The sequence below is a fragment of the Gobio gobio genome, assembly GCF_949357685.1.
Source record: "Gobio gobio genome assembly, chromosome: 15".
Lineage (NCBI taxonomy): Eukaryota > Metazoa > Chordata > Actinopteri > Cypriniformes > Gobionidae > Gobio > Gobio gobio.
The window spans coordinates 37,122,836-37,147,982 of record NC_137108.1 but is presented as its reverse complement, the minus strand read 5'-3'; the positions used below and the strand labels follow the sequence as shown (position 1 = coordinate 37,147,982).

Here is a 25,147-nt window from a genome sequence, read left to right as displayed (position 1 = left end):
TGTGACTTCATTTCAAGAACTGTGCAAGCTAGCACAGAAGAATATATATTCTTTAATTAAAAAATAGTCAAATATAGTCAAAACAAAACAAAGTAAATATCTCCTAGGATCTGAGTGAGCATGAGCAAATCACTGTCTGGGCTCGAAATCAAGAAGCACAGAAATGTTTTATTGCTGCCAAAAGTAATTAATCTTCCCGCTCTATGGAAATTAATCGGATTATTTGGCCACGTGGCCCGGCAAATTTCATCTTCCATCTCATTCCTCCCGCAGGCTTGGCCACCTCGCCCACCTTCACTTTCTGCTTCAGAAACAACAATCTTTTCAGCTGAGACATCTGTCATTATCTCCACAGGTCCTCACACTTTCTTCTGCACTTTTATAGTTTCGCATGCAAATCTTGCCTGGATCCACAGAAATGCCTAATAATAAACGTTTAATCATTTGAAATGTTTAAAACTTTGCAAAACTTTGCGTATTTTACCCCAACATTATAACTGTCATTTACTAGCCCTCATGTCGTTGCAAACTATAATTTTCTTTCTTCCGTGGAACTTAAAAGGGCAATTTCTTTGCTTCTATTTTCAGTATAATGCAAGTGAATAAGTATTAGGGCTGTCAAAATGTCAAAAAAGCACCTTAAAATGATCATACTGTAAATATGGTTCATATGACTCATGTGCTGTATATTCCAAGTTTTCTGAACTATCTATCAATCTATCTTATCTTTTCTATTTAACTTATCATCCCTTTAATTTCACCTCTTTTTAAAAATGTTAAAACGGTTGAATTTCTGTATGTATCATGCATGATTCAGATGATGACATTTGATGCTGTATATGTGACATGATGCGATTCCGTTCATCTCGCTGTAAGTGCTGTGCTGAGGGTGAGGGGGTCGACAGACACTTTTCCCGATGCATTCTTTAACTTTTTTTAACCGTGTTACACACCCCTCACAAAGTTATTACGGATGTGAATGGCCAGTGTAGATTACTGAGCCGTTCGCGAGGACTGATTCATGCCGTGAGTAGTGTAACTGTGTCACAAGGAGTTTAATTCATGCTCGCACTTACACACACATGAAGTACATGTCACTGTGGGGTGCAATCGTGCCACAGATGCCCCATATCAGTTCACACCTTCAGCACTTTTCTAATGAATGTAAGTGACACACAGTCCCAGTACACAGATGAAGTACCACATGCGCCTCTGTTAATTGCACATCAGGCCCCATGAGTTTGATGGGTCAGAGTTTATGGGTTAAGACTAACTTAGTTCAAATAGAACTGTGGGAGTACTGAAAATGAAAATAAATAAATAAATAAATATGTTAACCAACCCTCACCATTTTTGTGTCCAATATGCATCAAATGGTGGCCAATCCATTGGTGTGCTGCCAAAAATTGTTAATTTTTTTTGGTTAATTTATACACAGATCAAGCATAACTTTATGACAGGTGAAGTGAATGACACTGATTCTTCATCACAGCACCTGTTAGTGGGTTGGATATATTAGGCAGCAAGGGAACATTTTGTCCTCTGAGTTGATTTGTTAGAAGCTGGAAAAATGGGCAAGCGTAAGGATTTGAGCGAGTGTGACAAGGGCCAAATTGTGATGGCTAGATGACTGGGTCAGAGCATCTCCAAAACTGCAGCTCTTGTGGGGTGTTCCCGGTCTACAGTGGTCAGTATCTATCAAAAGTTGTCCAAGGAAGGAACAGTGGTGAACCGGCGACAGGGTCATGGGCGGCTAAGGCTCATTGATGCACGTGGGGAGGAAGGCTGGCCCATGTGGTCCAATCTAACAGACGGAGCAATGGAAGAAGGTGGCCTAGTCTGATTAATCACATTTTCCTTTACATCATGTGGATGGCTGGGTGCATGTACGTTGCTTACCTGGGGAACACATGGCACCAGGATGCACTATGGGAAGATGTCAAGCCGGCGGAGGCAGTGTGATGCTTTGGGCAATGTTCTGCTGGGAATCCTTGGGTCCTGCCATCCATGTGGATGTTACTTTGACTTAATCATTGTTGCAGACCATGTACACCCTTTCATGGAAACGGTAGTCCCTGGTGGCTGTGGCCTGTTTCAGCAGGATAATGCGCCCTGCCACAAAGTATAAATGGTTCAGGAATCGATTGAGGAGCACAACAACGGGCTTAAGGTGTTGACTTGGCTTCCAATTCCCCAGATCTCAATCCAATCGAGCATCTGTGGGATGTACTGAACAAACAAGTCCGATCCATGGAGGCCTTACCTCGCAACTTACAGGACTTAAAGGATCTGCTGCTAACACCTTGGTGCTTGATAGTACCACAGCACACCTTCAGGGGTCTAGTGGAGTCCATGCCTTGACCGGTCAGGGCTGTTTTGGCAGCAAAAGGGTGACCAACACAATATTAGGAATAAGTGTATGTCTATAATATAATTGATTGTTTCTCTTTCTATAATAGTGGTTTTACCTACATGCATTCTTGTTTTTTGTTTGCCTGTGCAGATTAGTTCCATTTGGCTGCTCAAGAAATTATCAGAGGACCCAGAATGTCGTACGGATCCATTGATGCAGGCTCTTTTGGAAGCAGAAATCCATTTGGTGGGCCCACAAGGCAGGGATACCAGCCAGTAGGTAAAGACATTTTTTCATGCTCACAGGCAGGGTTTCTCTCTATTTATCACCAGGCATTGTCGAAAATATGATAAATCTGTCCCTCCTCATTTTCTAAAGCACGGCATTATGCGTTTATTCTTTCTCTATAAATCATCATGGGATTAATAAGCCATATGGCTAATTTAGTGAAGTTCTGCCTTGTCGGAGTTCTGATGTGTTTAGTAACAAGTAATATATGTATCTTGTATTAAACATTGTCTTCGTTAGTTATAATACAATGTCATGGTAACAGAAGAGCTTGTTAGATCTTTCAAAATGTTATTTCACCTGCTCAGTTAAATCAACAAAAAATAGCTGCAGGTGAAAATTTTACATCCCAAAAAGAAATATTGAATTGAAATATGGAGAACACTTCTGTTGCGGGCAGAGTAAAACCTCAAGCCTTAATGTGATAGGAAATGCATGATTTTAATATATATAAACAAGACCTTGACTGACTTCTAAATGGTTTCTAGAAAGTGATTATTATCAGAGCAGCATAACCAAGCACATATTGAGTGACTTTATTTTTAGGTCACTCTGTAGTCACATAATCTTGGTTGACCTTGACCTTTTTTACCATAGGCATGAAACTAAACATAACAAGCAATGAAGGAAAAATATAATGTAAAAAGTCTTGCTTGCTTTTAATCGCACTTTCCTTACTGTGACTAACTAGCGAGCTAAGTAATTTACACGACACTCTCATGTCATTCCAAATATTAAAGTTTAATTTCCACAATAACTAAACATATAAATGTGAAAGTGTACTTTCCTTAACTAGCTAGCAAGTTAGCTAACTTAATTATTAATGACAGACCGATAGACAGACAGACAGACTAGATAGATAGATCTGATAGACTAGATAGACCTCTGGCCTCCAGTATGAATGAAACTTTTGGGTAGAATATTAGAAAAATAATACTTCTAAATAAATGTATATGACAATCCATATGTTTTTCTTCAATGTACAGGTTTTTTTTTTACCCACAGTGGATGCATAAGAGGCTCATATTTCATATTAAAGACATATAATTTAAAGTACAGATTTTTATAATAATATTTAACAATAAATGCTTAGACCTTTTTAATGATTTTAGTCATAGGCATATTAACAGGTAACCCATAATTTTTTTTTGTAAAATAAGTTTTCTGTAAAATATAAATATTATTATTATTATACTGTTATTTTTATTCTTAAATGCTCTATTTTACATTTTTAATAATGTTATTATAATAGTAATATTTCTTATTTTTATTTAGCAATAATAATCATAATTATTATTAGGCAAGGCAAGGCAAGGCAAGTTTATTTGTGTAGCACATTTCATACACAGTGGCAATTCAAAGTGCTTTACACAGAAATTAAGTTAAAATATTCATAAGTGAATAAAATAAAAATATATATAGTATAACAGTTATAATAGGAATTAAAATAAAATAAAAAATAAAGATGAAATCCCCCATCTGGGGTGGAAGAAAATGGAGAGTCAGGTTTACCTTAAAAATATTTGTCAGGTAACTGTGCGTTTAGACAGTCCCCTTACAGACAAATCTTCTTGGCCTAACTTGAGGGCGTTCTCTAGATGTTTTACCCGTCAGAGCAGATCTAAACGGGTCTTCCTCGCAGCGGAGGGAGTACTCAAAAAGTATTTGTCAGGTAACTGTGCATTTAAACATTACCCTTACAGACAAATCTTCCTGGACAGGAACACCAGGGCTACCTCTACTTTGTTCGACCGTCAGAGCGGATCTACACGGTCCTTCCTCTTACTACCAAGGCTATACAGATCTATCTGTCAGAGCAGATCTAAATGGATCGTCATATTAATATATAAACACAAAATGTTATATACACACTTTTCATTTGTAAAATAATAATAATCGCCTTTTAAATCGCAATCGCAATTTTAGCCAGAATAATCGCAATTAGATATTTTCCCAAAATCGTACAGCCCTAATAGATAAATAGACAGACAGACAGACAGACCGACCGGCAGATAGATAGATAGACAGACAGACAGACAGACAGACAGACAGACAGACAGACAGACAGACAGACAGACAGACAGACAGACAGAGAGATAGATCCGTGTAACCCCAGCATCCTGGCCAAATTTGCCCATTTGGCCTCTATCCATCATGGCCTCCTAATCATCCCCATATACTGATTGGCTTCATCACCCTGTCTCCATAAGCTGTTGTGTGGTGGGCGTTTTGGCGCAAAATGGCTGCCGTCGCATCATCCAGGTGGATGCTGCACATTGGTGGTGGTTGAGGAGATTCCCCCCTTCTATATGTAAAGTACCTAGAAAAGCGCTATATAAATGTAACAAATTATATTATTATTGTTATTATTATTACAGAGAGACAGACAGACAGACATGGATGGATGGATTTAAGAAATGTAATCTAAGAAACCATAACCTAAATAATGTAGCTGCCTAAAAAAAAGCAAGAAAAATATTGCACACTTTGCTTTCCTGCGGTTGTTGTGTAATGCAGATAATGCCATGCATGACGGCCCGTGTCATAAGTGTGAATTTAAGCGACATATTTAGTTCACATGAATTAATTTGTATGAATACAAGATGTTTTACAAGAACGTGTTGGTAAGAAAGTGAGCAGCTGAAATATCAGTCTAACAGCATGTGCCTTTTGTTGGCTGATTTTGTTAACAGAGTTTATGTTTTTATCAGAGCCATGCAGGAGAAAGGGGTGCGTCAAATGTACGAGAACACCTTAAATAAGGAAAACAACTTCTTCCTCGCACAGAACCTCTCACAACCAAAACATGCGAAAGCAAATAGCTTCCTCTTTCACGCAGCATGACCCGAGTAAATCACACATTCTGAGATCTCTCTCTCTCTCTGAGGCTGAGCATTCGGCTGCTGCCAGTCCCACAGGACAACAGCGAGAGAGTGAAGAGACAAGGCTTTGATCACAGGCAGACCTGCGTTCAGGAGCCTGTCAGCTTTCTGTGTTTGTGCGCTCCGGCATCAGACTGGCTGAAGAGGGGCTCAGGCGATGATCAAAGCCGGGGTTAAGTCTCTAATGGAGTTGTCAGTCGAGCTAATCTTTCCCCACCTCTCCCCTGCCAAACCTTTTAACTCCCCTCCAGCAGCATATGCATTTCTCTGCCGTTCTCTCTCTTCCACTCTCTCTTTCTCTGTCACTCCGTTTCCCGCTGTTGTTCTCCTTCCTCCTCCCGTCCGTCTTTACTCTCTTCCAGCTAAGCATCGCCAACACTCTCTCCCGTTTTTTTCTCTCTTCATCTGGTGTTTGTTTGCAGGATCCGTCATCTGTTTTTCTTTCCTTTTCTCTTTTCTTCTTTCTTTCTTGCTTTGCTTCTTTCATACTTGCTTTCTGTCATCACTTCCTTCCTTCCTTCCTTCCTTCCTTTTCTTCCTTGTTTACTTCCTTCCTTAATCCTTTAATTTTACCATCACTCCCCCCTCCCTCTTTCTTTCCTTCATTGTTCCCTTCCTTCCGTCTGTTTTTCTGCAATTGTTCTATCAATTGTTCTTTCCTGCTTGGTACCTTAATTTTCTTGCTCCTTCCTTCCTTCCTTCCTTCCTTCCTTCCTTCCTTCCTTCCTTCCTTCCTTCCTTCCTTCCTTCCTTCCTTCCTTCCTTCCTTCCTTCCTTCCTTCCTTCCTTCCTTCCTTCCTTCCTTCCTTCCTTCCTTCCTTCCTTCCTTCCTTTTTAGTTTGTAGATTCTTCTTACTTCTTCCTTTTGACATCAATCCCTCTCATACTTTCCTTTCATTTTTTGATTGTTTTCCTTTATTTCCACCATCAATTCTTCATTCCTACTTTCAAATGTACTTTTCTTTTGCTCCTTTCTCGCTTCCTTCCATCTTTGCTTTCTTGCTTCTTATGAATTCCTTCCTCTCACACTTTCTTCTTCCTCTTTTCTTTTTATCTTGCTTTACCTTTCTTTCTTTATTTCTTCCTTCCTTCCTTCCTTTTTTGTTTTGTAGCTTCTTCTTTCTTCCTTTTATTATGGCATCACTCCCTCTCATACTTTCCTTCTTTTCTTGCATAATTTCTTCCTTTCCTTTATTTGTTCCTTTTTGCATCATTCAACTCTGTCTTTCTGCCTTCCTTCTATTTCTTTCCATCTTTTTTGCTTGCATTCCTTCATTTTGACTATCAGTTCTTCATTCCTACTTTCAAATGTCCTTTTCTTATGCTCCTTCCTCACTTCCTCACTTTCCCTTCCTTCCTCAGTTCCTTCCTTCCTCAGTTCCTTCCTTCCTCAGTTCCTTCCTTCCTTCCTTCCTTCCTTCCTTCCTTCCTTCCTTCCTTCCTTCCTTCCTTCCTTCCTTCCTTCCTTCCTTCCTTCCTTCCTTCCTTCCTTCCTTCCTTCCTTCCTTCCTTCCTTCCTTCCTTCCTTCCTTCCTTCCTTCCTTCCTTCCTTCCTTCCTTCCTTCCTTCCTTCCTTCCTCCCTCCCTCCCTTTTTCATTATGATTAACTGCACTGTTGTCTCACCCCCGTCTGTCTGCACACAGAAAAAAAAAGGCTCTCGTCATGAGACGACCGTCTGAGCAGAGCCCAGTGCATGTGGTTAGTCCGCGCCTGGATGAGGCTTCAGCCTCTGCTGTGTTCATTAGGGAGGTTTGTGGGGTGGGTCTGTCTGTGTGGAGAGACTAATGAATGGACACTGAAACACCAGCAGGTACCACACAGCCGTCATGAGCGGCCAAACCTGGGGCGTGCTCCACGTCCATGCTGGAATGATCCAAACAGAAGGAATAAATGAGCTCAGGTGTCATGCCTCATTCAGAGAGAGAAAGTGGAACAAACAGCGTGAAACCACACACACACACACACACACAGCTACAAAACATAGGCCTGATTGTTTGTGCTGATCCATGTGGGGTGTGTGTTTGTAAGCCGTCTCTGCCTGTTTCAGCAATCTTTTCCATTGTGAGTCCGGGTTTTACATATATACGTCCAATTACTGCACTTTTGTCTGATTTTGTGAATTGCAACCCTCTCAGACTTCTATGAGTGCAATTTAGCGTAAACCAGTATTATTGTCTGAAACAATATTGCATGTTTCCGAGATCAAATGTGAAAGACAAATTGACTAAGGAATAAAGGTCTTTTCGCTCACAGAAGTAATCAAGCATTCCATGATTACCTAGAAAGGCCACGTCGTGCGTCAATGTCTTGATTGCATTCTAATTGGTAGGCTTGGGGAGGTGGAGGTCTTTTAGTATGTTTCAGTATGGATTGTGAGATTACATCAGTGTAATGAGAGCAAATTTCATAACGTTTAGCGACAAGTTAAGTACTGAGAAAAACTGGAAATGTCAAACACTATGTGTTAAATACCCATTTACGTACTTGAATTGTTCAATTAACAGAATATCCTAAGCATTGGCCTTAGGTTTGTGTCCAAGCTGAATAACCCAAACATTATGGGTTTTGTTTGCATCAAAAAGGTCTAAAATACCTGGAAAGAGCATTCCCATTTATTTTAATGTTTCCATGAAAGTGTGTACATGGTCTGCAACAATGCTTAGGTAGGTGGTACGTGTCAAAGTAACATCCACATGGATGGCAGGACCCAAGGTTTCCCAGCTGAACATTGCCCAAAGCATCACACTGCCTCCGCCGGCTTGCCTTCTTCCCATAGTGCATCCTGGTGCCATGTGTTCCCCAGGTAAGCGACTCAGACGCCGGCCATCCACATGATGTAAAAGAGAACTAGATTCATCATTCCAGACCACTTTCTTCCATTGCTCCGTGGTCCAATTCTGATGCTCATGTGCTGCTTTCGGCGGTGGACAGGTGTCAGCATGGGCACCTTGACAGGTCTCTGGCTAAGCAGCCCCATACGCAACAAACTGCAATGCACTGTGTATTTTGACACCTTTCTATCAGAACCAGCATTAACTTCTTGAGCAATTTGATCTACAGTACCTTGTCTGTTTGATCGGACCACACGGGCCAGCCTTCACTCCCCACGTGCATCAAAGAGCCTTGGCCGCCCATGACCCTGTCGCCCGTTCACCACTGTTCCATCCTTGGACCACTTTTGATAGATACTGATCACTGCAGACCAGGAGCACCCCACAATAGCTGCAGTTTTGAAGATGCTCTGACTCAGTCGTCTAGCCATCACAATTTGGCCCTTGTCGCTCAAATCATTACGCTTGCCCGTTTTTCCTGCTTCTAACACATCAAATTTGAGGACAAAATGTTCACTTGCTGCTGAAGAGATAATCAGAGTTATTCACTTCACGTCATAATGTTATGCCTGATCGGTGTATGGTGCATAATAGTGTAGTTAAGGCATTGACACATTTTAATATCTTCTAATCTGCATCCCTTTCTCTTGGAGAAGGTTATTTAAATTAATGAAGTATTTATGCATGTTCTATGTGAGGACACACAGCTCCTGAACTCAATAACCTACTTTGTGTGCTGTTCTGATTGACACGTCTTAGTACTTGGAGTTATCTTATGAAGAACCAAGCGTTACATTTGGGTCTCGCTTTTCTGAGAGAACCACAAAGTTCTCAAAGAGTTGCTTGCCCCAAAATCCCAAGAGCTAAAGATTCTATATGTGTAGTGAGTACAAATGTTTGTGTATTTGCAGAAGAAAACACAAAGGAGGGAGCAAAGCACTGCCAGATCCTCCCAATGCATTAACTGGAGCTGCACATGCTGTGCACGCAACCTAAAACACACAGTGACTTCTGGTGTTGACGACTGTAAATAAACATGCCTTCAATAAGCAATGCACTTCAGGCTGGGTTTCTAAGTATTTTTTAAAAAGCAATCAACTAAACTGAGCATATTTAGCAGCACTAAAACATTCTGCGATGTGCTTGGAGCCTTTTAACACTGATTTTTTTTTTCTTAATCAGAATGTGTGTCTTGTTCTTAAAACAACATACATTTTTTTGAGTAGCAAAATATTAAGACTTATTTTCAGAAAATATACAGTATATTGATTTTTTCTTGCTCGATTGGCAAAGTGTATTGGCAAACGATATAAAAAAAAAACGATTTGCTAAAGTGCAAAGAAAATAACTCACTAGTGAAGTATCGAGTCCGACACATATATCAAGATATCGCGATATAAAATTGCAACAATATCGTTGATGTAAAAGATATGATTTGCGATATAGAGTTAGTTTTATCCAAGGCTCAGCTTACTATATTTATAAGGTAGGCCTATAATTTACTCAAAAATGTAAATTCTGTCATCATGTCCTCACCCTCATGTCACTTAAAACCTATAAGATTTTCAATAAACTTAAAAACACAAATTAATATATTTTTCAAGATACCAGAGAAAGATTTCTGTCAAGCCCCGAAGTCCATTCCTCTCAAAATTAAAAGATCCAAAAAATGTCATAAATGCATCGTAAAAATAATCAATCGAGTGGTCTAATCCAAATCCAAGTCTTCTGAAGAGACACAATGGCTTTATATGATGTGCAGATTTTCAACGATGTGCATACTATAGTAAACACAGACATTCAAATGTGACGTGACGCGACACGCGGAAACAACATGAGAGTGAGTAAATGCAGAACTAACCATTTATAGTTTGGGAATAGTCATTTTGACACGCTTTCTTGCAATTAGAACAGCTTTTTTCAACTTAATAATAATAATCTCATAATAATCAGGAATGTCTCTTGAGCACCAAATCGGCATATTAGAATGATTTCTGAAGGGTCACTGACGAATGTGACACTGATGAATGGACTAATGGCTGCTGAAAATTACATGAATAAATTACATTTTAGAATATACATATATTTTTAATTGTAATATCTCACAATATTATGCATTTTAATTAAAAAAATGCAGGTAATGCTTTAAGAGTGTTAATATTTGAGCACGTTGTTGAATTCACCCTTCGCCACGAGTTTGATGGACAGGCGATCTGACCAATCACATCGCCAAATCTGCCGTTTTGTCCGACATGGCAGTCAGGAGAGTTAAAGCGTACAATTAGTATTTTTATATTTAATATTGTAGTGTTTACTATAAATTATTTAACTGTGCACTTCATATTTAAAAAAATAATAATTTACCCTTATAATCTTTAATCAAATATGTTAACTTTCCCTCCCCCTAGATTTCTCTTCTCTTACTGTCATGTGCTATGGCACGAGGGGCGGGGCTATCGCGCTGTGTCTTGTTTCTGCACCGCCTCTCAGAAACCTCCACAACTGAGTGCAAACTGGCATTCAAATCTGCCTCCATTTTGTTAGCAACGCCAACTTCCAACGATCCAATCAATTCCCGAAGGATGAAATCAAGCCCCACCCCCTACATTCTAATTTCAGAAGCCGTTTCACTCTGATATACGTCACAATAAGGGGAAAAGGACAATCCCAATTTCCATTTCACGCCGACTTTAAAGTATTGACAACTTGAACTTGAAAAACGGTGTGTACTGACGTCTTTCCACAATTGAAACAACATTTATCTGTTCCTTCATGTTAATTTGATGCTTATCAATTAGGGTTTCACGGTTTACGGTACTATGGTAGTATCGCGATATTAAGGTTCCAAAATACTGGCGGTGCCACTGTATTTTTTTAAGCGGTAGTATCGTCATTACGGTTCTACCGTAAGCAGAGGTGTCGCAATAGGGCAGGCAAGGCAGGCATTTTCCTGGGGCCCGCATTTTGAGGGGGTCCCCGAGGGCTGATCACAACAATCAGAAATGTTAATATAAACATGCAGCGACATCTCTGCATCCCCCTTAGTGGGTCCCCCCTCTCTCGTTACGCTGGTAATGCTTTCGCCACAAATCATTTTTTGATTTGTTAAGCATGAAGAGAACTCATCCGTCTGGCTTGGCCGCTCGCTCTAATGTTAACCTAGATAAATATGCGCTTTTATTAGGCACATATCCAAGTGTTTGAGTGGAGTGTGGAAGCTGTATAGCGCGATTACATGACATGAAGGCGCCGGCGTGATCACTGGCATTTTTTCCTGACAGCGAAAACAGCTTAAAATACTCCATAATTTATGGTCATATTTGTCACTTATTTGTATTTGTGTAAACTCACAATAACAACAAATAGCTGTGCTTTTGTAAGATAAAGAAAACAAACAGGACGCACGCTTTCTTTCATCCTATAGTCTCTGAACTGCAGCGCATCTCATAAATGAACCGAAACTAAGCGTATCAGACTACTTGCCTCACATATATGATCAATATATACACTAACCTAAAGGATTATTAGGAACACCTGTTCAATTTCTCATTAATGCAATTATCTAATCAACCAATCACATGGCAGTTGCTTCAAAGCATTTAGGGGTTTGGTCCTGGTCAAGACAATCTCCTGAACTCCAAACTGAATGTCAGAATGGGAAAGAAAGGTGATTTAAGCAATTTTGAGCGTGGCATGGTTGTTGGTGCCAGACGGGCTGAATACAGAAATTATACCACTCAATGCTGTGATTGGTCATTAATGCAATGGCACAATGGTGTCATGTGCAAATATTTGTGTGTAACATCCCGGTCCCAGGAAAACATCCCAATGCATTATGTTTTATAATAATAGGCAGATAAAAACTGAATTATGTTTTCAGCATTTTTTTTTTGTCTAAATCGATCACGTCAGTGCTTTAACCGCTCATACGTGCATTGCTTTCCTTAGTGAGTCACTGTGTGACAGGCCTGGATCTTGCACTGCTGGGGATAAGGACCCGTCTCACACTGTATCACACATATCGTCTGACAGCCAGCTCTGGCCTGTAAACCCCTCTCTCCCTCGGCTCATCTCAGTTTTTTACCCTCTACAATACATGGGATTACTTTCTAGTGTTTGAGTTTGCGTTTTTCCGGTTGGGTGTGTGTGAGAGAGAGCCACATACTGACCTCATGCATAACAAGGAGAAAGCTTTTGATTAAGTCATTTCCTGATTTGATAGTATAATTGAACACCCTGCAGAATCTGCATTTGCAGCCTCGACGAACAATTCAGAAAGGGCAGAAGTTAATTTGTCCTGTGTCCCAGATATTTAAGATCAATTTTCTCACCCCGGACTAGAGAAAAGTGCTTTGTGGTTTTGTTTTTCAGCACTTTAATGCATTTTGTGCGTTTATTTCCAGTGGAAAATATTCTCTTCTCTTACACCCTAAAAGTATACGTCTTCTGCTCTTCTACATTCCTTTTAACTTTCCTTGATATACTAATCATGTTCCGCTTTGATTTTTACTCAATTTCCACACTTTTCTAATTATATTTTAATGTAAAAAGATTGGAAAATGGACATTTATTTATTGTGCCAGTAGAATAGGCAGTGCTTTTATTGTGTGTGTGTGTTCATGTTTTTCTATCCCGGTGGGGACTTTAACCTGAATGCACACAGAATCATATAGGGAATTTTGTCACCTTGGGGACCTAATCTAAGCTTATAATCATACAGATTTAGCTTTTTTGAAAATGTAAAAATACAGAAAGTTTTATGTGATGGGTTGGTTTAGTGTAAGGGGATAGAATTTACAGTTTGTACAGTATACAAACCATTACGTCTACGGAGAGTCCCCACAAAGACAGCTAAACTGTGTATGTGTGTGTGTGTATTCGTCTTCAAAGCTGATTCCTGAAGGATCTAAGTATATGATATAGTAAAAGTATTGAAACATCTAGATATTATAGATAAGTAAATTTCCATTTCCACAAGGATTTATCAGCAGCAAAAGTTTCATTCTAAATGCCTCAGGTTTTAGGATCTAACTGTTTTAGTTAACTAAAAAACTCTTTGCCGTTTTCATGACACTCGGTGTGTCTAGTTTTCTGTTGAGTGTGCACTATATATTATGCAAAATAATAATATTACAATGACCTCATCAGTGTTGGTTACATTTTGAATGCCAGACATTCTAACTATGTAAGTTTAAAGGAGTTTCTCAAGCTTATTGTTTATAGTACAGGTATAAGTTGAATTAAAATCCAAAAATACGCTTAAGTGTCCTGTAAACAGTGAACATACAGTATTCACTGGTCTTTTGTAGCAGAAACGTAGCTGCAACTGTTGATTATATCATAAAAATGTGTTTAAAACCGATTTGTTATCCTATTTGTGTTATTTTGCAATATAAGCTTTTATACAGCAATATAACATACTTAAGTAAACTACTCACTCATTGTTTAAAAAAAAGACATCTGTTGGGCTTGATGCAAACTACATACACAGTAACAGTACTGTTTAGTAAAAATCTGACTGAAAATATTTTAAAGGCACTATGTACTTTTTTTTGCCGCTAGAGATCACCTATCCAAAACAAAGGCATAGCTTGATGACGCCGAGATTGAGCACAGAATCTTGGGAGTTGTTGTCTTCACCCTCCAGGGTTTCCGCGGGGTCTTAAAAAGTATAAAAAAAGTATAACATTTCAAAATCTAAATTTTAGGCCTTAAAAGTCTTAAATAATTTTAAACAATTAAACTTTAATTAGGGGTGTGCACGAATATTCAAACTGTAATTAATATTCGAAAAATACAAATACTATTAGAATTTTACTATGTTGCTTTGCTGGCCGTAAATGCAGTGAATCCATGATTAATCCCACAAAAAATTGCACTAAATCCACTGGGTGGCGCTGTTGAGTGTGTTAAGTTTGATTGTATTTGATCACATAATGTTGTTGTCTGCCTCTCAATGTTTGGAATTACATAAACAATATAAAAACGATAACCATACCGACTCGAGTGTATGTACGTTCTGCACGATAACTGGCGCGCTCTGCTTTATTATCGCTTATTGCTTGAGTTTATAATGCTTTCATTCTTTAGGCATTTATTTTTTTGTTTACAATATTGTTTAATATTTTAACTGAAAGAAAACCTTAAGATATAACATAAGCTTGTTCATAAACGGTGACGAAAACTTTGCAATCTAGGTTAACCTCTTAAGCGTTGCGAGGACGTGCTCGTCCTGAAGCGCTATTTTTAGCACGAGTGTAATGTTTGTTAATAGATTTAACGTAAAAAAATATAATTAATCTTGACAAACTATATATCATTCTAAAGGTCTAAACCTCAAGCATCGAGGACAGACCACTGTTTTTCAATGAAAAGCTTATGACGGCTGTATTTTTGCCTTAATGTCAGCAATGCACATCAAAACAAGCATAAAGAAAAACGTAATAGGTGCACGCCACGCCAGCCAATGAGATTCCCGTTTGTGCATTCGTTTCTTCCTGTTCATGAAAGGCTGAATAATTCCAAATAAACGCCATTATTTTACAGGAAAATACAACAAAGGATATTGTTTACATGTAGCACGTCAATTCTTTGTGGTATAAGACTCTCTCGCTCTCTCTTTGAGTGTGTGTGAAACACTGAGCGCTCTCAGTCGCGCGCCTCACACTATTGTTTAATGTGCGTCAAATGCACTGCGCATTCATTGAGATGAACTGAAATGTTTTACCGATCGATTGAGACAGAGCGAATCTCTTAAGCGCTCAGTTCAAGTGCTCAGCGAGTGAAAGTACATCTGTATGTACAGGTTCAGATTGCCCTCAGGTAGCCCCTCGTTTAGCTATGAACTCTTCCGCAGCTTCCGCCATAGTTGTTTTCGCTCTGCACATGAGATGCGGATTCAGTGCCGCCGCTCCCATTGCGCGGCGCCTAGGGCACCGAGTGCTGCGGGGGGCACCACAAGAAAATTCTCTCTCCAACCCCCGTTCAGCTATACAAATTGACGCAGCCACCGCAGCCATCATAAAGTAAACGCTTTAAGCATCAAGAGACGGCCAGCGGTGGCACGGTGCGGATGGGTCGCGCTATCAACTAGACTTTATCGTTGTTATCGCGGGAAGACAAATTCTTATTGTGGGGAGAATTTTTACCGGTATATCGCAAACGATAAGATATCGCCCATCCCTACCGTCTCGCATGAGCGCCAAGGACCAGGCAAAGCGAGGACGCAAGGTGGACGAATGACCAAATAGAAAGTATGATAGCACTAAAAAAAGAGTTAATAAAAGCGTAAACCACGAACTCAATTCGGTACTGACACACGGACTGATGTCAGAAACTGAATGTGTTCTATTTAGGCTTATTGCCCTTGAACGATCAAATACACACATAATCATGCCTATGTCCATATTGATGGTTATGTCTTGAGTGAACAAGATCAGGAGACGTGTGTAATGAGTGTTGAATCTGCTCATTACTGTAGGTCTTAAAGTGAAAGCAATCTAATATAGAATATACCTGCTCGTGTCTGTGTCATTCATGTTAATCAAACAACAACAACGGTGAACAATACTTACTTCAGTGATTTAGCATTAAGCTTTGTTTTTAAACTGGGTCATTTATGTAGTAGAAATGTGAAATTATTTTTGAATTTTGTGCCTTTTAGACTGAGAAAAGACAGAAAATGTATTTTTGTCTCATGTGGATGAAAGACAACAACTCCCAGAATGCACTTGCTTCGCTGCCCTACGAGGCCACTCCGTACACCGTCGTTTTGATCTTCATAGTAATAGAATAATTTTGTGTTAGAGAATAAACACTACAATTAAAAACTGAACGTGTCTTTTCAATAAAGTGTGAGTGAGCCGAACGAAAGTCACGGCACAGGATCAGATTTCATTCATCACGAAGAGCTGAGGTAACGTTAAGCGCCAGTCTGCCATGTTTTCTGATCGCATATGGAAGCTAAACTATCACAGGAATTCATTGAAAAGTTTAAACACTTTGCTCTGCATCGATCCGTTATGAATGTCCGTGCGGCCGTCTGTGTCTTACATTTTGTGAGTGAGATCTCTCCCCTATGGGCCGGTTGATAACATGCGGAACAGCTCCATCTAGTGGCTGTAGTATTTAGCCTCTGGCCAAAAAATCCTCTGGTGACGCAAAATTACGATATTTGCGTCATCTGAGGATTTTCTCCAGAAATAAAATGCATAATTCTCTTGTCTCTGGGGGATATGAGGGGGGAAAGTACCATAATTTGAATATACTACCGGGTTTCTACTGATACAAAGCCTAATGCTAAATCACTGAAATTACCCTTTAAACTTAAAGTACTGTTTGTATCTGTATCTTTATGTTGTATTTATTTGTCCTATTCTGCCCTACAAAAGCAAAAGACCTTAACTCGCTAGAGTGTGGAACTGAGAAAGATTACTTTAAATATTTTTAGTTGTCCAGCCAAATTATTATAGGTAGGACACTTGAAATCTGGCAATTAGATGTTTTAGTAATGAAAATGATCTACATTAAAAAAAATCTTGAGCTCAAACTTGACTTTTGACCTCTATTTTGAAGTAACTGTACTCTGCCTTTTGTATTGTCTGCAAAATGTCACACCAAGGCAAATGGCAGTAACTTCCACATTATCAATATTTGGTTTGCTGATCACTATTTACAAAATCATTATAGTTACACTTGAATCAAATCTAGTGACCATGGCATTTATTTTGGAGGATTTACAATTGCTTTTTTATGTGGAGCAGTTGTTTGATAGCCTATTCATTGGATAGCTGACTAGACTATTTATGCTACAGGCTGCTAGCTAGCTAAACGAAGTAGATTGCGATCGATCTAATTTGTTAGTCTAAAATGCATGTTTTGTGTTACACAATTTTTTACCTTGACCTTGATGTCATCCTTAAACGCTATTAGTAAAAACAACCACTCAACTATTTGTTTTACCTACACTTTTATTCAGATATCGTGTGTGTCAGAAGTGCTTCAGTGACAGATGTATGACCCAGGCTACACCGTCATTTAAACACAGCAAACTTTAATGGACAGTAAAACAAAGGCAGAATATCGTAACTCCGGGCCGTTTGCCTTTGTAGGGCAGTATTGTCATTTGTTTATAAGTTCTTATTTTATTACTGACTGTTTAATTGATTACTTAATTGCTTGAGGACTTTTTTTGTGGTTTACTTGTAAGACTTTTACAGCAGACAATTAAGAAATGAAGCCCAATTTATACTTCTGCATCGAGTGTATGCCATAGCTACGTTGTAGGCTGTGTGTTGCAGGCGAAGCCTACAACGAACCCTGACGTGCACCTCTCCAAAAATTTAACAACGCGTCAATTAGTATAACAACAGCAGAAGTATAAATCAGCCTTTAGACACCCTCTCTTTACGACAGGCATGCAGAATGCACATCAAAGTCTTCTGATTTTTTTATTTTTCTTTGAGGACACCTAATTCAGTGATATCTTTCAGGTAATGTTTTTTTTGTGTGTGCCATTCCATAAATATCATTTCACAGCATCATTAATTATCATTTGAATAATTAAACTATGTCCATAGAATCTATATCTATGAGCTGAATACATTGCAGAAATGCATGAAAAAAATGGCAAGTTGCTTGCAGAGTGTCTAATTATATTATTTGTTATTTAAATATTGAATTGCAAAAAAAATTCTGTATGTTTTTATTTCTAAAAGTACATTTACTTTTTTAACATTCTCCGCTTATAACTGTATAGACCTACATTAAATTAATTTTTCTTAGATTTCAATTCTGAGATGTTCCAGCATTAGATGGAACCGCTAGAATGTTCTTTGACTGTGGCACAGACGCAAAACAAATAACAAATAGACACACAGCACCATGGGCGACAGGAAAAATGTCAGAGAATCCCAACACAATAATTGTGTGTGATGGGAGTTTAGCTGAATCTAGGTCTCATGAAGTGTTGTGAGGGAATCATGCTGGGTCTTCATACATACTCACAGGAAGTAGTGCCCTTGTGTTTCCCCCTCTTAGCCCACCCCATATGGAGGGATAGTGCTCAATGCTGAGTGGAATGAATATGGAACGTCCATCTATCACAGTGATGGAGGAGTGAGTATGAGAGGTGTGCGCATAGCTGGAGGCCAGTGAAGATAACAGTAAGGGCACAAAAGGTTGTTTCCCTGAAAAATGATCCACTGAGAACAGCTTATCACCTTTGTAGTGCACACACACATAAACACAAGCACATCTGGCTGGAAGCAGTCAGATAGATAATGTCATATGCTTCTCGCTGTCATGTCAAATTGACACCTAAAATATTTTTATTTTTAATCTGCTCATGCTAAACTATTAGTCACACGTGTAATGTCAAGAAGTCCCCATTTTCTTCTTACTTTTGAACTGATTATTAACGTTATTCATCATGTTCCAGATATATTTTGGCACATATCTATTGATACTGCCTACATTTCAGCTCATAGTTTGTCCTATTCTGGCACTTTGGTCTTAAATTTAAAATTATCTTAATAGACTGTAATAAATGTTTTCTGTAAACGCATGTTATCAAAGTGCTGGTTTCCAAAGTAGTTGTCTTATACACTGACACAAATTTGGTGTAGGATTTAAATTGTTGGGAAACTTATAAATATAGTTTTCTTGGCTTTATTTAAAGGTGTCATGAACTGGCTTTCAAAAATGTTTATACTGTTGTCTGAGGTCTACTTGTGATGTTTGCGTGGTTTTTACATTCAAAAACATCATAATGAATAAGTAATAGGCTATTTTCTGCCCTGGTTTTGAGCCTCTCTCAAGACACGCTCGGTTTTTAAACGCCCACTGCTATGATTGGATAGGCTTTGCATATTTAATGAGCTTCAGCTCCCCCATGAGGCATTGTTTTGAAAGCGTGTGGGAAAATAGCAACTGTAATGATTAACCCACAGGGCTCGCAAAAGGTCTTTATCAAACAAACACAATGATTTATTTCTTAACCACCAGCAATTAATATGAACATTATTTTATATTACTTGGCCCGCCCGATCCGTGGATATACGCGCGCGCGAAGTACGTTGCAGACAGCATGATCAAAACTTCTGCAATTGTATTTTTCCTTCAAATATCAAGTCAAGAGAGTGGACAATGCACGTCCAGAAAGAAATGTTATTTCACTATTTAAGATGATACGTATTGATAGCCTGTCTGGAAAACACATAGCCCCGGGACGTTGGGCTTTGCGAGTCCTGTGACAGTTATGTTTAGTTAGACATGTACACAATGTAACATTGTATTTGATCTGTTACAATGCTATCACATTGCAAAGCAATACTATCACATATAAAAACATTTTTTACTCACATTAGTGTATTGCTTCATTCATTCATGTAATCTCATCCTGTCTGCAAATCCAGTCTCTTGTTTACAAACGAATCCATGGTTAAATGAACATCCATGCAATGTCTTCCCCATGTAAGCTGGATATTCATTAAAAGTAAAGTTCAACCACACATTTCCAATATTAGAATCCAAAGGAAGCTTATGCAGCGACTGTGTTCTTCCACAACCAGGTACAGCGCAATATCTTGCTATTTTCGGCATGTTTATTGCTCAGTAGCGCGAGCAAGTAGCTCGGTAGCTCCACGAGTCGGTGGGCGGGGCTACAGAATCAGGCGTACATATTTATCGGTTGAGGCGGCGTTTCAGCATACGAGTATGTCAAGGGTCGACATATTCTGAGATCAAGCGTTTTATATTCTGGGCCTGGTGTCAATAAAAGCTTTTCTTTGACTAACAAGGAAGTTTTCAGCTCCGTAACGTACATGATATTCTTATTTCACAATGATCTTTTATATATCAAAGGCTCAAGGGAAAGTTGATTTCTCAATTCATCACCCCTTTAAAGTGCAAAAAAGTAATATAGTGTCATATAATTTTATTTAATTTTTTTTAAATTAGTTACTATAGTAACCAGGACTTCACAACCCCAGTATATGAACCATTGCTGACTGTATCTATGGTGGAGAGTATAAGTAGTTTAAGTTCTTTTGATTTAATTTGTGTTCATTTTAGTTGTAGTTATTATTTTCTATTATAATATTGCTTTTGAATCTCAGTTTGACACCATGAAGCTGTTGACATCCTGCTTTAATAACAAATTAGCCACCTCTCTGTCTAATTGTAGCGATAAGGTTTTGATACACTCTTTCACCCCCATGAGAGCAGTTCTTTAAATGTGTGTCTCTTATTTGTGTGTGTGTGTGTTTAAAAAAAAAAAAATCATTGAGTTATTTTGGGTGCTACATACATGCTTCAGTGGACCAACAAGAATCGTGGACAGGAATATTTGCTGCTCTTCCGTATTCCTCCTCCTCTCTTCACCTGCTTCCTCTGTACCAAGTCCAAACCCTCTCTTAGAGTAGAATATGCATCTGCAAAAGATTGCCTATGATTTTCACCTCTCAAGTGCAAGTGCATTAGGGCACAGATGAAGAGTTGTGAAAAACAGCACGTCCATTACAGTCATTTTGAGGGCAGAGGTAGACAAAAGCCGAGGGATGACACATTTGTGTGTATGTGTGCAGGGCCTGTGGGTTGTACTTTGATGAGGATGTGCAATTGATTTTGATTAAGAGCTCTTGATGATTACCTGTTCTTATCAGGGTGTGCATGATACATGCATTTGATGAAGAAAATGGCTGTGCCCACACTCCCATTTGGATGGCTCACGACTCAGTCTGTTTAGGCCTAGCTGCTGTCCAGAAACATGGTGTGTTTTTGATTCTGCTTTGTTTGGCTCCTCTTAGAAGAAATATGGGGGGTGCAGAAAAAAACATCATCATGCATGAGGCATTTAGTAATAGTGTTTTTTTTTTAACCTCAGGTAAAGGTTTAATTTATAAAAAAAAAAGCACAAAAAAACTAAATTATAATGTAAAAAATATTACTTTTTTTTTAGGTTTTTGGGCATTTCTTAATCCTACTTAACCATGGTAAAGTCACTTTAACGCACACCCTCAAGTGACTTTTTCTTTCATAAAACATGGGAACAGCAATATGATGAAAGACACAAAATAATTAAATAATTATTATAGTATATATAGTATATATTTTTGAAAGAAGTCTTTTATTCTTACCAAGACTGCCTTTATTTGATAAAAATACTATTTCACAATATTACTGTTATTACAATTTAAAATAACAATTTGCTATTTTTATATATTTTTAGTGTAATTTATTCCTGTGATATGTCAGAAACCATTCAACACTGTAAAAAAGTGATCAGAAAAGTGAGGAAACCCATTGCCTTAAAAGTAAGTAAATCAACTTAATGCATCATTTGAAAAAATAAGTTACATATGTGGAATTGGCAAGTTCACATAACTTAATTTTTCAAATTACGCATGAAACCCGTTGCCTTAAAATTAAGTTTAGTCAACTGATCATTTTTTACAGTGTAATAACAATTCTTCTTATTATCATTGTATAAAACAGTTGTGCTGCTTAATATTTGTGTTGGATCTGTGACAATTATTATATATATATAATTTATTTTTTATTTTTATTTTTTTTGATGAGTAGAAAGTCCAAAAGAACAGCATTTGAAATAAAACAATGTGAAAGTCTTTGCTGTTTAAAAAATGAAATGCATCCAGAAATGCTATTGAATTGATAGTGTAATTTTTAATAAATAATTAATTCTATTAATAGTCACAATAAACAATTCTTTCACAAATAACACATTGGTTCATTAATAATAAATGCGAACTGATGTGTGCGTATAATGTTCTTTTTATGGTTTTGTACAGTGCTCGTTGAATCATATTTCAGTCTCTGATTTATTCATTGTATTGCCATTGATTTAAAATAAATTGCCTGGGATACTATGTAAGCATAAAACAAATGAAACACATCATCTTTAAAGGCTGTTTTTACAAATACATTGTCAAAATGTCAAAACTTCTTTCCCCCACAGCTACACAAGTCAGCCCCTCAGAGCTGCAAGACGTGTTTCAGGAAACCTCCTCTAACATCTTTCAGATCAATGCTAACGGTGAGTTTTAAAAGCCTCCAAATATCCTGACCTTGATTTTAAGCCGTTTAGGAAGTCGCGAGTTGAAAGTGACCAAAATGAAATACACATGGAAGTTTCTGTCTGTTCCTTTCAGTGGTAACACTAGAGAAGAACCTTCAGTCGTTGGGAACATCCAGAGACACAGCAGAGCTACGGCAGAGTTTGTAAGTCAACACACACAGAGACACTCTCACACACACGCGCGCACAAACCTGAGCATGCACACTAAATGTAATTTTACCTTTTTCATCTATTTATATATATATATATATATATATATATATATATATATATATATATACTGTGTTTATATATATAAAATAACTCCCAGGACCTTTTATTGTGGAAGAGAAAAGCAGATTTGTGCTCCATTATGATGTCTTGATATTCTCTCACAGGCCTTCATTGGTTTTAATAGCTTCTCTTTTGCTGACTCTCTATAGAGCACTATGAAACAGAGTAACATCTGAGAGCTCGCTCTCACTCTTTCATCACCTTCCACCCAGCATGTATTGATTACTCATCTGACTTTTGTAGTCAGGTTGCCGCAATTACTAAATTATTTTCCGATGACAAAGTAGCTGGTCTGAAATCGCTGTTGTTTGAAATGCATTACACAATCTGTGTCCAGTGGCGGCTCATCAATTATATCAGCCATTTCTTTTCTTTTTTTGATAATGAAAGCATTGAAAACCTAACACTGTCTTGTGTGTGTGCTGTTGTTTTCCCCCCCTTTGAAGAATCACCATCCCTAAGGCGCAACATGACATCTATTGTTAGCTATAAAGCCTTTGGGCAGATCGGCTGCCTAAAACCAAATGAGATAAGCAGCAATGTCTTTCTACTGCTACACCCTCTGCTGTTCTTCTGGAGTGACTGCACGTTATACAATAAAGAATTATGAGCTAAAATTATATCACAAAGGCATAACAGTGTAACATTTCCCTTGTGTACCCCTGCAGTTTTGTCTTGTATGGAATTGAACGTAGGTTTATTGCAGACAGCCAGTCTCAAGCACACCTGAGTCATTAGCTGATGTGAAAAGTGTAGTGTGCAAGATATGTTTTTCTTTTCCCACTTCATTAGCGTCTGCATGTATATTCAACAAAGTTGCACCTGCTTCTCTCGCTTTCTTTGCACCACATTTTCAGTCTTTCTAGAACTCTCCATTAGGGATGCGCATTCCTATTCATCTGCAGTTCCTTAATGATTTTGTTAATGATTATTTTAGTAATTTAATAAACATTTAACCCAACTACAGTATATACTATTTGGTGAGAGTGAGATATTTGAATTGTAAAATAAATGACCTTTTAGAAGGACAAAACTCTGTTCTGGTGTATATCTTTAAAGGGGTCATGAACTGGCTTTTTAAATTTTTTCGACATTCGCATGGTTTTTACATTCAAAAACATCATAAATTATATGTAATAGGCTATTTTCTACCCTGGTTTTGAGGCTCTCTCAAGAAACATTGGGTTTTGATGGGCGTGCCGCACTGAAGACTTGGAAGTAAATGCCCACGTCTAGGATTGGATAACAGTTTTGTATATTTAATGAGCTTCGGCTCCCCCATGAGTACACAAGGAATTGTTTTGAAAGCGTGTGTAGAAACGGCAAACGAAATGATTCATCCCACAGGGCTCGCAAAATATCTTTATCAAACAAACACAATGATTTATCTCTCATCCACCCGCGATTGATTGGAATGTTATTTTTTTATTACATGGCCCCCCCAATCAATGGATATAAGTGTGAAACGTGCATCACACACACACACACACACACACACACACACACACACACGCCAAGTACATCGCAGACTGCATGATCAAAACCTCCGTGATTGTATTTTTCCTTCAAATATCAAGTCAAGAGAGTGAACGCACATCAAAAAAGGAATGTTATTTCACTAAGAGAGCCTGTTTTGGGCTTACGTTTTGGTAGCCCGTCTGAAAAACACATAGCCCCGTCCCGTTGGGCTTTGCGAGCCCTAGCCCATACATGTCCGAGTCTGATCCCGATTCGCAATGAACCAACAACACCACAAATAAAGTATTCTTCAGCCTTTGACAGTGTGCTAATGTTCAGTTAGACACGTACACATAATCAATAGATATCAAACGATCTGTAACAATGCAATACTGTCACATACAAAAATATTTTTTACTCACATAAGTATGGTTAATCTCATCCTGTCTGCAAATCCAGTCTCTTGTTTACAAACGAATCCAGTGAAATGAAAGAACAGACGCGCAATGTCTTCCCCACATGAGCTGGAACTTCATTAAAAATAAAGTTCATCCATGCATTCATAATATTGGGATCCGAATGAAGCTTATGTGGTATGTTTAGAAATTCTATCCGGTTTAGCTCCATGTTGGCCTGTGTTATGTTAGTAGCACGAGTCGGTGGGCGGGGCTACAGAATCAGGCGTTGTTCTTCTTCTGTTGAGGCGGTGCTTCACTGCACTCAGGCGTAATAGCCGGGCACATTCTGAGATCGATCGGTTGCTGGGCCTGGTGTCAATAAAAGCTTTTCTTTGACTAACAAGGAAGTTTTCAGCTCTGAAACTTACAGGATATTCTTGTTACTATGACCTTTTATATATCAAAAGCTCAAGGGAAAGTTGATTTCTCAATTCATCACCCCATTACCTAAATGTTAGTGTATAAACATCCACCAGTAATTAATTATATAAAGTGACCCTATTATGCT

At 38.4% G+C, this 25,147-nt stretch overlaps 1 protein-coding gene across 1 annotated transcript in view; it reads left to right on the top strand.

Moving 5' to 3' along the window:
* Positions 1 to 25,147, top strand: part of tsnare1 (T-SNARE Domain Containing 1) — a 211,620-nt gene that overhangs the window by 48,588 nt on the left and 137,885 nt on the right. The window contains exons 2-4 of the mRNA XM_079836826.1: positions 2,504 to 2,632; positions 22,331 to 22,408; positions 22,524 to 22,593. Of these exons, the coding sequence (XP_079692952.1) occupies positions 2,548 to 2,632; positions 22,331 to 22,408; positions 22,524 to 22,593 (233 nt within the window). The 5' untranslated portion in view covers positions 2,504 to 2,547. The remainder of the gene's footprint in view (positions 1 to 2,503; positions 2,633 to 22,330; positions 22,409 to 22,523; positions 22,594 to 25,147) is intronic.